Source organism: Oncorhynchus kisutch, linkage group LG3 (assembly GCF_002021735.2).
Source record: "Oncorhynchus kisutch isolate 150728-3 linkage group LG3, Okis_V2, whole genome shotgun sequence".
Lineage (NCBI taxonomy): Eukaryota > Metazoa > Chordata > Actinopteri > Salmoniformes > Salmonidae > Oncorhynchus > Oncorhynchus kisutch.
In genome coordinates, this window is record NC_034176.2 from 7113461 (window position 1) to 7130671 (window position 17211).

The 17211-nt window shown below is 42.3% G+C and overlaps 1 protein-coding gene across 1 annotated transcript; it reads right to left on the reverse strand.

Moving 5' to 3' along the window:
- Positions 1 to 284: 284 nt before the first annotated feature.
- On the reverse strand, positions 285 to 8977 carry LOC116361851 (GRB10-interacting GYF protein 2-like). The gene is made up of 4 exons (XM_031816161.1): positions 8860 to 8977; positions 8215 to 8480; positions 7526 to 7919; positions 285 to 329 (listed from the first exon to the last, which is right to left on the reverse strand). The coding sequence occupies exons 2-4, from the start codon at positions 8295 to 8297 to the stop codon at positions 285 to 287; spliced, it is 522 nt and encodes a 173-aa protein (XP_031672021.1). The 5' UTR covers positions 8298 to 8480; positions 8860 to 8977.
- Positions 8978 to 17211: the final 8234 nt, after the last annotated feature.

Genomic DNA, 17211 nt, shown 5'->3' on the forward strand with positions numbered 1-17211 from the left:
CATGGGTGAACAGTGAGAACAGGAGTGGGCTGAGCACGCACCCTTGTGGGGCCCCAGTGTTGAGGATCAGCGGGGTGGAGGAGATGTTTCCTACCTTCACTGGCCCATCAGAAAGGAATATTTAGCTTTCTCTGGTCACAAGCAGAACATGCATTTGTGCATGAGGCAGATATGCAGTGTGATTCGAGTTTCACCATCAGGTGTCTCTAGTCAGTCTCACTGGAGGGAGAGAGAGCAGGGGGCGTGGAAGGTGAACCCTCTCATGCTCTTGTAACAGTATAACCTTAGTCCATCCCCTCGCCCCTACCCAGGCTCGAACCAGGGACCCTCTGCACACATCAACAGTCACCCACGAAGCATCATTACCAATCGCGCCACAAAAGCCACGGCCCTTGCAGAGCAAGGGGAACTACTTCAGGTCTCAGAGCGAGTGACGTCACCCGATTGAAACGCTATTAGCGCGCACCACCACTAACTAGCTAGCCATTTCACATCGGTTACATTCTCTCCCTCCCTCCTTTGAGCCTACAGGACTAGAGATAGCAACTCGGAGGTCTGAAGTCTCCGACTCAAGTGCATTCTTAACAACTGGTAACTTGGGAAAAAACGAGACCCGACTGATAAAAATCTTTTGAAAGGTCATCCAACTCAGAATTCCAAGTCGGTCACTTGAGTATCTTTCTGGAGTTCCGAACTTTCCGACCAGAAGATGACTGACGTCATGATTTTACTTTTTTTATTTTTTATTTTGTAGTTCTCAGTTGTCGTGAAAACATCATGCCCATCATATGCACAGTGCCTTCTGAAAGTATTCAGACCCCTTGACCTTTTTCCACACTTAGTAACGTTACAGACTTACTCTAAAATGGTTTAAATAAATAAATAAAAAATCTTCTATAATCTACACACAATGTTAAAGTGAAAATATATATTTAGACATTTTTGCAAATCTATTAAAAATACAGAACTTAAATACCTTATTTAAGGGGTTGGTTATGTTCTCTGGTTGCGCCGTGATTGGTTCAACATCATATTTTCAAAATCAAAGCTACCAAGCTAGCAGTCATCATCATGCATCCAGTCAACAATCTACTGGCAAATCCTTTTCAATCCTTGTCATATGAAGAGAAATTATAGATAAAAAGTATCGGTGGTCATCAACCTTTCCAAATAAACACAAAAAGTTGGAAATCGTAAATTCAACAATGAGTGGTTTGGAAGGAATCAGTGGCTAACTGCAAGCTTAACAAAGCAATCACTAGCCTGCTATTCAACATCACTACTGCCGCATTCAAAACAACTGGAAACTCGGAACTGGGACATCTTAGACTTCAGTGAGTTCAAGACAACTGTGAACTCTGACTGGGAACTCTTAGACTTCAGTGAGTTCAAGACAACTGGGAACTCTGACTGGGAAAACAGGTTTTGAACGGCCATCAAACTCAGAAATCCAAGTCAGGAACTCGGGCCTCTTTCTTCTACTCTGACCTGAAGATCACTGATGTCAAGATTCAACCTTGTTTTTTCCCGAGTTCCCAGTTGTCTTGAAAGAACCATAAATCCAGAGAATGACAGACTTTGATGCCAAACCGCCGCTACACCTTCCTGTTCAAGTGAGCACAACAAGGTGAGTCCAACAATGTATTGACTGCTGCTCTATAAATGATGTAATATGCCAGGGAGATGTGTATACTGTAGATAAGAAAGTAATACTAAGTGTATGTTGTGTAGTAAGCTGTTAGGAGCCCATGTGCCTCACCCTAATAATGTTGTCACTTTCCCCTCTCATAACTTAGCCTACTGCTCTGACTTGATGATGCACATGTAGACTACAGCCCATTTTAGAGAAATGTAATCATCAAATTTTGTAAGTGCTTTCATTGTCTGCTTATATGCAGTTATGACTTGGTGTACAGGGAGAATACTGTAAGAATGGCCCATGTTCACTTCAAAAGTGCTATACAAATGGTTATATTGACTACGTCCATCAGCTTTATGTCGACCCTAACAGTTTGTGGGCACCGTTTGTTAAAGTTATATTGCAATTAATGTATTGTTTAGTGTTGTGTTGTGTAGTGGCTTTGCTGGCATTCATCTAAAACATTTTGGGGGAGTTTTCCCCACCAAGATGTACATGCTGCAATCACCACTGGGTGGGTGAATTATAACACACCAACCCTGTTACCTATAGATAGACAGTCTAGAAATGTTTAAACTATTTACATGTGTTTGGTAAGCTTGCATTCCATTCCCCCTGTCACATGGGGATCTATGGTTGATTCTAGATGAAATAGTCAACTCTGTTACAGTCAACCCTGTCACTTTATTTGGCACTTAATAGGCACTTACTATAGTATGTATTTGTTACTTTTGAGATGGGAAAACATGTTTTTTATTAAGTTGAACATGTGCTATTTATGACAAAATATTAGAATTAGGTGAAATAAAAGTTACACTCCCCAAAAGGTACTCAATTGGTGGAATGACCCGAGTACTGAACTGGAGGTGGGAGAGCTAACGATGCATCTACTGTTGCTCTCTCCTCAGATTCTTAGAGAAGCTATTTCAATCTGATATTTCTCCTATGGTCTAAAATAGATGTGTATAGAGGACTAATATAATATAACATGTCACACATTGGATCAAACTGATGGAATGTTAGGTGTCTCATTGAAAGTCTAACATCTACCATGACTACTGGATGTTTCAATTCTAATAAATAACAAAACAATCCACACCGTAACAACAATATTGCTTTTTTACTAAATGCTTTTATTAAAGAGTAAAACTTTGCTAACAAAAATGACATCATCAAACATCACTGGCCTGACTTGAGCAGCTCTACCCGGGGATGGAGCCAGCAACTTAGCTGCTACCGGTCCGGTCCAGGCTACCTGCAGACCTCCTCCCAGACCTCCTTTTCAGCACCTCCCCTTAACAGGAGAGGTGGTGGAAATGATCAGAGTTGCATTCAACTTGAATAAAGATGAGAAACTCTGGTCTGTGGAGCCACTGGTCTGAGGGGAGGACTTCTGTTGAAACCATTTCCATTTTTGGGATATTTTCTAGGACTGTAGAGGTGGTAAGCAGAGATGAATTTAACTAGGATACAGATGAGAGTCTCTGCTCTGGGGAGGAGGGTCACTGATCTTAGATGGTTTGTTGCCTGATAAAGAGGATACTTGCTGGCTTGAGGAGACTATAATGTTTTGAGGAGGAAATGTGGCTCGATGACTTAAAGAGGAGGAGGAATTATTGGGCGACACTTTTAATTACCAACGTAACCTCAGTGGAACTGTGGCTTCATCGAGTTCCAGCTCTAGGCAGACAGCACGTCAGGAAGGCTGTAAGACATCACAGAGACAGGTAAGTATCTATATGTTTACATGTGTGTTGCATGTACACTAAACCCTCACATTTGCATAATGTCACTTTTTAAAGTGATAACATATATATATATTAACAGTGTAAAACATGAATAGATGTTTAAACATTCTTTACCTCATCTTAATTCTCTTCCAGATGCTTGGCTTTTTCTTGTTCTTGGAGGTTGGCTCTGATGTTTCAGCCTCTTCTGGAGCTTCTAGCTGCTGGCTGTCTGGCCCCCCCATCTTCTCTTTTTTCTTTACCTCTAAAATCTTCTCTCTCTCTCTGATTAAAGCTAAATGGCCTTCAATGGCTCTCTTTCTCTGCTCCTCTCTCTCTTCCTCTCTCTGCCTCTCCTCCTCTCTTAGTCTCAACATTTCTTTCTGTCTAGCAATTTCAATCTCTTGTTTTTTATCCTGCTCCTCTTGTTGTCTTGCCCTCTCCTGTTTTCTTTCCATCTCCAGCCGTCTTTCCTCCTTCTCCCTCCTGATTTGTTGTCCTCTTTCTATGTGTTCTCGTTCCCCCTTCAACACTTCTAACCTCCTCTCTTTACGCCTATTGAAGACTTCCCGTGCTTTTGCTTTAACATTAACTACTACATGTTTCTTCATGCTTACTTCCTTTCCTCTCTCTTCTCTTTCCCTGTACTCTTCCTCTGCTTCCTTAATCACTTCCTGCTTTTCTTCCATCTCTCTCTCCTGTTCTATCTCCAGTTCATTCTGTCCCTCAATTTCCCCCAAAATATTTTTCTTCCCCTCCTTTCTTCTTCCTGCTTCCTCCCTTTCTCTCATAATCATCTTTTCTTTCTCCATCTCTTTCTGTTGCTGATCTTTTAATTCCATCTCTCTCTGATTGTCATTGTCTTTCTCCCTTTCTTTCTCCTTCTCCATTTGTTTCGGTCTCTCCTCTTGTTGTTGTCGTCTGTGTATCTCTTCTATCTCTCTCTGTCTCTTGTTCTCCCCCTCTCTTCCCTCCTTCTCCATGTCAATTTGCTTCTGTTTCCATATATTTTCTTCTTCTTGATCTCTCTCAAACATTATCTTTCTCTCCTCTTGTTGCTGTCGTCTTTCTTTCTCTTCGATCGCTCTCTGTCTCTCTTCTTCTCTTTCTTCCTCTTCCATCTCTATTTGCTTCTGTTGACATCTTTCTTCTTCATACTCTCTTACAATCTCTCTCTGTCTCTCTTTCTCCCTCTCTCGTTCTTCCTCTTCCATCTCTTTTTGCTTCTGTTCAAATAGTTCTTCTTCATGCTCTCTTTCAATGTCTTTCTGTCTCTCTTCTCTTTCGATATGTTTTTGTCTCTTTTCCATTCTCTGTCTTCTGATCTGTCTCTGTCTCTCTTTCTCCCTCTCTCTTTCTTCCTCTTCCATCTCTATGTGCTTCTGTTTGCGTCTCTCCTCTTCTTCTCTTTCAATCTCTCTCTGTCTTTCTTCTTCTCGTTCTACCTCTTCCATCTCAATTTGCTTCTGTTTACATTTTTCTTCTTCATTCTCTCTTTCAATCTCTCTCTGTCTCTCTTCTTCTCTTTCCATATTTTTCTGTCTCTGTCTCTCTTTCTCCCTCTCTCGTTCTTCCTCTTCCATCTCTATTTGCTTCTGTTGACATCTTTCTTCTTCAATCTCTCTCTGTCTCTCTTTCTCCCTCTCTCTTTCTTCCTCTTCCATCTCTATTTGCTTCTGTTTACATCTTTCTTCTTCACGATCTCTTTCAATCTCTTTCTGTCTCTCTTCTTCTCTTTCGATATGTTTTTGTCTCTTTTCCATTATCTTTCTTTTGATCTCTCTCTGTCTCTCTTTCTCCCTCTCTCGTTCTTCCTCTTCCATCTCTTTTTGCTTCTGTTCAAATAGTTCTTCTTCATGCTCTCTTTCAATCTCTTTCTGTCTCTCTTCTTCTCTTTCGATTTGTTTTTGTCTCTTTTCCATTATCTTTCTTTCAATCTCTCTCTGTCTCTCTTCTCTTTCCATATTTTTATGTCTCTTTTCAATTATCTTCCTTTTGATCTCTCTCTGTCTATCTTTCTCCCTCTCCCTTTCTTCCTCTTCCATCTCTATTTGCTTCTGTTTACATCTTTCTTCTTCACGATCTCTTTCAATCTCTCTCAGTCTCTCTTTCTTTCCATATTTTTATGTCTCTTTTCCATTATCTTCCTTTTGATCTCTCTCTGTCTATCTTTCTCCCTCTCCCTTTCTTCCTCTTCCATCTCTATTTGCTTCTGTTTACATCTTTCTTCTTCACGATCTCTTTCAATCACTTTCTGTCTCTCTTCTTCTCTTTCGATATGTTTTTGTCTCTTTTCCATGATCTTTCTTTTGATGTCTCTCTGTCTCTCTTTCTCCCCATCTCTTTCTTCCTCTTCCATCTCTATGTGCTTCTGTTTGCGTCTCTCCTCTTCTTCTTCTCTCTCCATCTCCTTCTTCTTCTCATCTTCTTCTTGTCTCTGTTTTGGTATTTTCTCCATTCTCTTGCTTTCTACCTCTTTCTGTTTGTTGTGCTCACCCTCCATCTTCTCCTCCATGTCCATTTGGTTCTGTTTCCATTTATATTTGTCTGTTTCCATATTTTCTAATTCAATCCGCTGTTCCTTGATTTTCTTGAAGACTTCCTCCAATTCAGACGTCTTTTTGTCATTGATGAGGGCTGTCTCCAGCTCCATCTCTCTCTCCACTCTCTTTTTCATCTCCTCTTCACTTTGTCTCCAATCATTTCCTCTCTCTCTGTCTCTATCAAATGTTCTCTCTGGTTCAGTCTCGTCTTTCAATCTAATCTCTTCTTTCATTCTCACAACCTCTCTGTCTAACACTAGTACATTTTGGTTAACCTGTTTCACTCTCTCATTCTGTCTTCTAAACACTTCTTTCGCTCTTTCAAATTTGATTTTGTATTGAATCTCTTTTGTTGTCATATCTTCTTTCAGTCTCTCAACCTCTCTCTCTAACTCTTTTACCTTTTCGTTAACCAGTTTGACTTTCTCATTCTCTGCAATACGCATGTCTCTTTCTCTTTCAAATTTGATTTCCTTCTCAATCTCTTTCAATCTCTCAATCTCTCGTTCTAACGCTTTTATCGTTTCTTCTGCCTGTTCCACTTTCTTCTTCATTTCTTGTCTTTCCAATTCTGCTTTTCTCTCCCTTTCCCTCTCTCTTTCCCTCTCTCTTCCTGTTTCAATAGGTTTGTTGTTCCAGGCCAGTCTTGGTCGCTGCTCCTCCATGACTTTCTGCCATAGCCTCAAACTCTCAATCTCTTGCTTCATTTTAAAAGGTAAAATTAGTGATAATCTATTACCAAGACATACTTTCAAAGGATTTGCAGAGAATGATACACAGAAATGCAACCTAGAGCTAAGTAATTAATTAAAACACTGGACAACATCAATAGCAGGGTCATGTTGATCAATTCATCTGGACAATTCATTGTCAATTAATGTATTGACATGGTTTGAAAAAATTATGAGACATTTTATGGAATCAATTATGTCCAAAATGTGTACAAATACAAACACACAACCTTCTTGCCCATTCAGTTAGGGGTTTCAGAAATTCCTGTTACAATTTGTGTGATGTTACAACAATGTTGCCTCTGATGTTTATGCTTGTAGAAATTACTCCTACAAATGATGTTTCACTAATGCAGTTATTTACAACCTGCACAGATACAGTTATCAACAACAACAACAGTAATGACGTTAATAAGGAAGTGGATATTCAACCGGCAGAAGAAAGGCATAGGGGTTGAGATAAATGAAGGTTAGGTTCAGGACCTAGGGTTGGGTTAAGGTAAAGGTTAGGTATAGTTTCAGTGAGGTTAAGGTAAGGGTTAAGGAAAGGAAAAAAAGTTTAAAAAAGGGGTTGGCGTACCGCTGTCTGCCACTATTAATTTTCAGCTGGGTAAATATACACTGCCTTTTAATAATAACAATGACATGTCTTACGTGGGCCAGTTGTAGGTCCACTATCAGTAGATCCAGCAGTTGTTTGAGTCTGTGGATCTCCTGCAGTTTTCTCTGGTGTTCCATTGCTTCTGTGGCTCTCTCTGCTTCTCTCTGTCTCTCTGCTTCTCTCTGTCTCTCTGCCTCCTTCTGTCTCTCTGCCTCCCTCTGTCTCTCTGCTTCCCTCTCTCTCTCTGCCTCCCTCTGTCTCTCTGCTTCTCCCTGTCTCTCTGCTTCTCTCTGTCTCTCTGCATCTCTCTGGCTCTCTGCCTCCCTCTGGCTCTCTGACTCCCTCTGGCACTCTGCCTCCCTCAGTCTCAAGATCTCAGCCTTCCACTCTTCCATGATACCCCTTTCTACTCTTCTTCTCCTCCTTTCATCTTTTAAAAGGGCTCGGAGATGGTCTGTCTCAGACTGTAATTGTTCAATGATCTTGTCCTTCTCCGTTCCACCATTCCTCTTCTTCTTTTCCTCCTCCCAGAGGCAGACTTGAAGTCTGTCCATCTCCTTCTTCTGATTTCGGATCGTTCGATCCTTCCCCCTCAACTCAAGCATGTGGGCTTCCTTCTCTGTATAGGTCTTCTTCTCTTCACTCGGGAAGTGAACCTCCATCTCTGCCTGCTTGTAGCTGTGAGCAAAGGAATGTCAACACATTATTTAGGAAGTGAACTCAGACAATTTACTACAATAGTAAAATAACAATTCAACTTCTGCTCAATTTAACTGTCTTTAATAACACAAATCACACAACTGTGACTTACAGTACGTGAATGTGATGAGTTGACTGTCCATGATGGCCAGAGGTGGGTAATGTGTCACTCTGGTCCAGGGCGTTACGTACAGCTTGCAGACACTGAGCCTTCCTTCAGCAAGCCGCACATAATGCCCTGTACCAGAGCTAGGTTATGTGATGAATGACTTACAGACTGTTCCACATGATAGGAGGGGGTAAGAAGACAGTCCCAGTAGGAGACGGAGATCGTCCAGAAGAAGAAGAGCTGTCCATCTCCTCAGAGCCTGCAGGAAAGGTCTACAAGTTTTATTTCTGGAAAATAAAGAGATGCCTTCGTTCAGCAACAATGTGTGTTTCTATGTTTCTGTCACTAGATGGTGCCATTGTACACAACATTTACTCACCAGGTCAGTGAATTCAGAAACAGTCTTCAGAGTTGAGTCCTCAAGCTCTAGCCTACAACCCATCATGCATCAGCACAACTCATATAATAATACCTCATCACAACTTCATAATCACAGTACACCTGGATTGTGTTCACAAAGTGTTTCAGGGTAGGAGTGCTGATCTAGGATCAGGTCGCCTCCTGTCCATCAAAACGTATTCAGTTTCATTTAAAAGCAAACTGATTATTGATCAGCACTCCTTCTATGAGACCTTGTGAATATGAGCCTATGTGAAAGATCCTTTCTGGCATATGCTGGCTAGACAGTACACAGACAATTCAGATAGTCCGACAGACAGAAGAGGAGATACAGATGGAGTGATTGATAGCAACAGAAATAACGAAGCGGATGGTTAATGTATTGTAAACTTTTGTAAATATTTGACTCACCTCAAATCACACGTGTCAAACCTCAGTTTTAGTGTTGAACCGAATGATTTCTTCGGCATTAACTTTCTCTGGTCTGGAGCTGTATTGTTGCGTCATTTGGAACGCTTGAGCGTCATAATCCGTTCACCGTGCCTGCTTGATTGACAGCTAGGGGTTCTCCTGCGCACCAGTGTCCAAAAGTAGATAATGTGTAGCTACTCATAATTGATAAAGACATTTATAACTATTTTCACTTGACTTTTACTTCGTGTATTTTTGCCTAAGGTTATTTGGAATTCTATGTTGTGTGATTTGTCTTTGTATGGGCCTAAAGTTCAATGAAATACAAACAGCAACCATAGCCTACAAACATTTCCCACACAAATACAAATGTGGGTGTTTAGTGAGAACACAAAATAATAACATTAGAGCCATAACTGTACAAACAAACATACAATCACAACTCTCTCCCCACTATTTATTATTTCTGCAGTGAGGATTCACCCCCTTTAGATAATGATGTTGTAATTTATCTACAGAAAAACGTTGTTCTGAGGTCAATAAGCAGTTGTAGCAGTATGCAAATCATAGAGCCCGATGAATGGCTCTTTCACCGATGCAATTCGGTTCCCGAGGTTCAACAAAAAGATCCGTTCAAAAAGAGCCGTTCGTTCGTGAACGACACATCACCACACTGTAGTTCTCCACCATTTCGTATCGTGAGCTGGAGGAGCGTTCGTCCAACTTCTCATCCAAGTAAATGGCAGCGGCGCATCATCCATCCGATGAAATCCCAAGGGACTGGGAGGATAGTTTACGATGCAACAAGCGTTTGGGGAGGACATTCATTGAAACGCAATGACTGTTTTTAAATTATTGAGGGACTCTTGCAGCGATGTCTCTGCTGTGCGTCAGAGGTGGGATCTTTTCCTTCTTCACTATGCTTATTATACTGTACATATCGGTCACATTAATGACATTGCACTCAGGAAAGTTGTCTGTAGGCTATTGGGGAGATGCGCATAGCCCGTTGAGTTGTCCCGTTCCAGTCCAAACATGACCTGGGATGTGAGAAGGGAGCTATTCTATAACACATGTAGATGACATGTTGTCTTTATATGTAGATTATATTTGGGTTTTATATTTCATATTTGATTGATGATTAGGCCTATGACTTTTGATTCCACTTTGGCTACCTTGCATATTGTCCTTTCTTGCTATATCTTAAACTTTATGCCCTTGTGCAGATCTTCTCTCTAAACAATAGTCATGATAGTTTGAATGAGTTGAGTAAACTACACTGTTATTAGCTTCTTAGTCTGTACTGTACTGTCCCTGGAAGACTCTCCACATAGTTCACCTAGATCCAGTCCACTTTGTACCACTGGTCAACTAATCATCCAAACCTCTGATGAGTGAATCAGGTGTGCTGGTGGTGGAATACATGATATGAGCTGGTTAGGGGGAGGACAGGTTTGAGAAGGGAAAGACTAAATTGACTTTTCTGACCAACATCACATTGACAGCCCGTCTGACCAAAACCTAAAACGGACCCTAACCTTAACACTAACCTTAATCCTTACATTAACCAAACCCTTATGCCTTAAAGGTAGTCTCATCATGGGTGTGATTCAGCCTGTAGTTTCTCCCTGTGTGTCCAGTAAACCTCCTCTCATCATGGGTGTGATTCAGCCTGTAGTTTCTCCCTGTGTGTCCAGTAAACCTCCTCTCATCATGGGTGTGATTCAGACTGTAGTTTCTCCCTGTGTGTCCAGTAAACCTCCTCTCATCATGGGTGTGATTCAGCCTGTAGTTTCTCCCTGTGTGTCCAGTAAACCTCCTCTCATCATGGGTGTGATTCAGCCTGTAGTTTCTCCCTGTGTGTCCAGTAAACCTCCTCTCATCATGGGTGTGATTCAGCCTGTAGTTTCTCCCTGTGTGTCCAGTAAACCTCCTCTCATCATGGGTGTGATTCAGACTGTAGTTTCTCCCTGTGTGTCCAGTAAACCTCCTCTCATCATGGGTGTGATTCAGCCTGTAGTTTCTCCCTGTGTGTCCAGTAAACCTCCTCTCATCATGGGTGTGATTCAGCCTGTAGTTTCTCCCTGTGTGTCCAGTAAACCTCCTCTCATCATGGGTGTGATTCAGACTGTAGTTTCTCCCTGTATGTCCAGTAAACCTCCTCTCATCATGGGTGTGATTCAGCCTGTAGTTTCTCCCTGTGTGTCCAGTAAACCTCCTCTCATCATGGGTGTGATTCAGCCTGTAGTTTCTCCCTGTGTGTCCAGTAAACCTCCTCTCATCATGGGTGTGATTCAGCCTGTAGTTTCTCCCTGTGTGTCCAGTAAACCTCCTCTCATCATGGGTGTGATTCAGCCTGTAGTTTCTCCCTGTGTGTCCAGTAAACCTCCTCTCATCATGGGTGTGATTCAGCCTGAAGCTGGAGAGGCCAGTAGCAACCAGTCCAACCACTTTATTACTATTTGGGGATGGATAGTATCTCTAGAGGTACAGTAGGGCATTTCCATGTAAAAGGATTGTCTTTTAGGTATTTGTGAAATTGTTAGATATTACTTTTTAGATAATACTGCACTGTCGGAACTAGAAGCACCAACATTTCACTAGACTCGCAATAACATCTACATGTGTTGTGACCAATAAAATTAGATTTTGATTTACGCACCAATTATGACGTTCATAGGAGCATGTGTAATTGGGTGTCAAATGAAATCTAAGAGTGTATATTTTTGGTAAATGTAATTCTAGATACATTTTTCAACCAGTGAAGGCTTTGATTTCTGGGTCAACAGATGGAAAAGGGATCTTAGAAAACATCACCAGAAAAAGTCTTAAAAGGTCCAATATCAGAACTACATAAAACCAGAATCATGTTGACATAAAGACCCCTGACTACTATTATCAACACTTACATTCGTGTTTGGCGAAATAGTTTTGGTAATATTGTCTAAAACCCACATAACTTCAAGATATGTGAAATGAAAGTTCACAGAAGTAACCAGTAATGGTGGAGCTAACAATTAGTTCTAGTGATTTTTCTGATGTATATTTTGTTTGTGAATTATTAAGTGATTAAAACTCATAATTCCGTTACCAAATTATACTATACTAGCGTATACGTCCAACTTAAATGGTTTGTCAAAGTTGGGAGCAACAAGCACTGTGGCACTACCAAGTCGTGCTTTGGCTGAATCTAAATGTAATGGCAGATTTCCTCCTCCTCTACCCTCCCATCCCCAGGAATCTACACAACATTCTTACAGAACGTATGATAGTACCCTCCCATCCCCAGGAATCTACACAACATTCTTACAGAACGTATGATAGTACCCTCCCATCCCCAGGAATCTACACAACATTCTTACAGAACGTATGATAGTACCCTCCCATCCCCAGGAATCTACACAACATTCTTACAGAACGTATGATAGTACCCTCCCATCCCCAGGAATCTACACAACATTCTTACAGAACGTATGATAGTACCCTCCCATCCCCAGGAATCTACACAACATTCTTACAGAACGTATGATAGTACCCTCCCATCCCCAGGAATCTACACAACATTCTTACAGAACGTATGATAGTACCCTCCCATCCCCAGGAATCTACACAACATTCTTACAGAACGTATGATAGTACCCTCCCATCCCCAGGAATCTGCACAACATTCTTACAGAACGTATGATAGTACCCTCCCATCCCCAGGAATCTGCACAACATTCTTACAGAACGTATGATAGTACCCTCCCATCCCCAGGAATCTGCACAACATTCTTACAGAACGTATGATAGTACCCTCCCATCCCCAGGAATCTACACAACATTCTTACAGAACGTATGATAGTACCCTCCCATCCCCAGGAATCTGCACAACATTCTTACAGAACGTATGATAGTACCCTCCCATCCCCAGGAATCTGCACAACATTCTTACAGAACGTATGATAGTACCCTCCCATCCCCAGGAATCTGCACAACATTCTTACAGAACGTATGATAGTACCCTCCCATCCCCAGGAATCTGCACAACATTCTTACAGAACGTATGATAGTACCCTCCCATCCCCAGGAATCTGCACAACATTCTTACAGAACGTATGATAGTACCCTCCCATCCCCAGGAATCTGCACAACATTCTTACAGAACGTATGATAGTACCCTCCCATCCCAGGAATCTGCACAACATTCTTACAGAACGTATGATAGTACCCTCCCATCCCCAGGAATCTGCACAACATTCTTACAGAACGTATGATAGTACCCTCCCATCCCCAGGAATCTGCACAACATTCTTACAGAACGTATGATAGTACCCTCCCATCCCCAGGAATCTGCACAACATTCTTACAGAACGTATGATAGTACCCTCCCATCCCCAGGAATCTGCACAACATTCTTACAGAACGTATGATAGTACCCTCCCATCCCCAGGAATCTACACAACATTCTTACAGAACGTATGATAGTACCCTCCCATCCCCAGGAATCTACACAACATTCTTACAGAACGTATGATAGTACCCTCGCATCCCCAGGAATCTACACAACATTCTTACAGAACGTATGATAGTACCCTCGCATCCCCAGGAATCTACACAACATTCTTACAGAACGTATGATAGTACCCTCGCATCCCCAGGAATCTACACAACATTCTTACAGAACGTATGATAGTACCCTCCCATCCCCAGGAATCTACACAACATTCTTACAGAACGTATGATAGTACCCTCCCATCCCCAGGAATCTACACAACATTCTTACAGAACGTATGATAGTACCCTCCCATCCCCAGGAATCTACACAACATTCTTACAGAACGTATGATAGTACCCTCCATCCCCAGGAATCTACACAACATTCTTACAGAACGTATGATAGTACCCTCCCATCCCCAGGAATCTACACAACATTCTTACAGAACGTATGATAGTACCCTCCCATCCCCAGGAATCTACACAACATTCTTACAGAACGTATGATAGTACCCTCCCATCCCCAGGAATCTACACAACATTCTTACAGAACGTATGATAGTACCCTCCCATCCCCAGGAATCTGCACAACATTCTTACAGAACGTATGATAGTACCCTCCCATCCCCAGGAATCTGCACAACATTCTTACAGAACGTATGATAGTACCCTCCCATCCCCAGGAATCTGCACAACATTCTTACAGAACGTATGATAGTACCCTCCCATCCCCAGGAATCTACACAACATTCTTACAGAACGTATGATAGTACCCTCCCATCCCCAGGAATCTGCACAACATTCTTACAGAACGTATGATAGTACCCTCCCATCCCCAGGAATCTGCACAACATTCTTACAGAACGTATGATAGTACCCTCCCATCCCAGGAATCTGCACAACATTCTTACAGAACGTATGATAGTACCCTCCCATCCCCAGGAATCTGCACAACATTCTTACAGAACGTATGATAGTACCCTCCCATCCCCAGGAATCTGCACAACATTCTTACAGAACGTATGATAGTACCCTCCCATCCCCAGGAATCTGCACAACATTCTTACAGAACGTATGATAGTACCCTCCCATCCCCAGGAATCTGCACAACATTCTTACAGAACGTATGATAGTACCCTCCCATCCCCAGGAATCTGCACAACATTCTTACAGAACGTATGATAGTACCCTCCCATCCCCAGGAATCTGCACAACATTCTTACAGAACGTATGATAGTACCCTCCCATCCCCAGGAATCTGCACAACATTCTTACAGAACGTATGATAGTACCCTCCCATCCCCAGGAATCTGCACAACATTCTTACAGAACGTATGATAGTACCCTCCCATCCCCAGGAATCTGCACAACATTCTTACAGAACGTATGATAGTACCCTCCCATCCCCAGGAATCTACACAACATTCTTACAGAACGTATGATAGTACCCTCCCATCCCCAGGAATCTACACAACATTCTTACAGAACGTATGATAGTACCCTCGCATCCCCAGGAATCTACACAACATTCTTACAGAACGTATGATAGTACCCTCCCATCCCCAGGAATCTACACAACATTCTTACAGAACGTATGATAGTACCCCTCCCATCCCCAGGAATCTACACAACATTCTTACAGAACGTATGATAGTACCCTCCCATCCCCAGGAATCTACACAACATTCTTACAGAACGTATGATAGTACCCTCCCATCCCCAGGAATCTACACAACATTCTTACAGAACGTATGATAGTACCCTCCCATCCCCAGGAATCTACACAACATTCTTACAGAACGTATGATAGTACCCTCCCATCCCCAGGAATCTACACACATTCTTACAGAACGTATGATAGTACCCTCCCATCCCCAGGAATCTACACAACATTCTTACAGAACGTATGATAGTACCCTCCCATCCCCAGGAATCTACACAACATTCTTACAGAACGTATGATAGTACCCTCCCATCCCCAGGAATCTACACAACATTCTTACAGAACGTATGATAGTACCCTCCCATCCCCAGGAATCTACACAACATTCTTACAGAACGTATGATAGTACCCTCCCATCCCCAGGAATCTACACAACATTCTTACAGAACGTATGATAGTACCCTCCCATCCCCAGGAATCTACACAACATTCTTACAGAACGTATGATAGTACCCTCCCATCCCCAGGAATCTACACAACATTCTTACAGAACGTATGATAGTACCCTCCCATCCCCAGGAATCTACACAACATTCTTACAGAACGTATGATAGTACCCTCCCATCCCCAGGAATCTACACAACATTCTTACAGAACGTATGATAGTACCCTCCCATCCCCAGGAATCTACACAACATTCTTACAGAACGTATGATAGTACCCTCCCATCCCCAGGAATCTACACAACATTCTTACAGAACGTATGATAGTACCCTCCCATCCCCAGGAATCTACACAACATTCTTACAGAACGTATGATAGTACCCTCCCATCCCCAGGAATCTACACAACATTCTTACAGAACGTATGATAGTACCCTCCCATCCCCAGGAATCTACACAACATTCTTACAGAACGTATGATAGTACCCTCCCATCCCAGGAATCTACACAACATTCTTACAGAACGTATGATAGTACCCTCGCATCCCCAGGAATCTACACAACATTCTTACAGAACGTATGATAGTACCCTCCATCCCCAGGAATCTACACAACATTCTTACAGAACGTATGATAGTACCCTCCCATCCCCAGGAATCTACACAACATTCTTACAGAACGTATGATAGTACCCTCCCATCCCCAGGAATCTACACAACATTCTTACAGAACGTATGATAGTACCCTCCCATCCCCAGGAATCTACACAACATTCTTACAGAACGTATGATAGTACCCTCCCATCCCCAGGAATCTACACAACATTCTTACAGAACGTGTGATAGTACCCTCCCATCCCCAGGAATCTACACAACATTCTTACAGAACGTGTGATAGTACCCTCCCATCCCCAGGAATCTACACAACATTCTTACAGAACGTATGATAGTACCCTCCCATCCCCAGGAATCTACACAACATTCTTACAGAACGTATGATAGTACCCTCCCATCCCCAGGAATCTACACAACATTCTTACAGAACGTATGATAGTACCCTCCCATCCCCAGGAATCTACACAACATTCTTACAGAACGTATGATAGTACCCTCCCATCCCCAGGAATCTACACAACATTCTTACAGAACGTATGATAGTACCCTCCCATCCCCAGGAATCTACACAACATTCTTACAGAATGTATGATAGTACCCTCCCATCCCCAGGAATCTACACAACATTCTTACAGAACGTATGATAGTACCCTCCCATCCCCAGGAATCTACACAACATTCTTACAGAACGTATGATAGTACCCTCCCATCCCCAGGAATCTACACAACATTCTTACAGAACGTATGATAGTACCCTCCCATCCCCAGGAATCTGCACAACATTCTTACAGAACGTATGATAGTACCCTCCCATCCCCAGGAATCTGCACAACATTCTTACAGAACGTATGATAGTACCCTCCCATCCCCAGGAATCTGCACAACATTCTTACAGAACGTATGATAGTACCCTCCCATCCCCAGGAATCTACACAACATTCTTACAGAACGTATGATGGTACCCTCCCATCCCCAGGAATCTACACAACATTCTTACAGAACGTATGATAGTACCCTCCCATCCCCAGGAATCTACACAACATTCTTACAGAACGTATGATAGTACCCTCCCATCCCCATGAATCTGCACAACATTCTTACAGAACGTATGATAGTACCCTCCCATCCCCAGGAATCTGCACAACATTCTTACAGA

Bases quoted from the DNA above. Each gene is read 5' to 3' on its own strand.
- LOC116361851 (XM_031816161.1), bottom strand. From the start codon at position 8,297: ATGGACAGCTCTTCTTCTTCTGGACGATCTCCGTCTCCTACTGGGACT. The intron at 7,920-8,214 runs GTAAGTCATTCA...CTTTGCTCACAG, and splicing joins CCTATCATGTGGAACAGTCT to CTACAAGCAGGCAGAGATGG. The intron at 330-7,525 runs GCAGAGAGACAG...TGATGTGTGCAG, and splicing joins ATGCAGAGAGACAGAGAGAA to AGGGTCCCTGGTTCGAGCCT.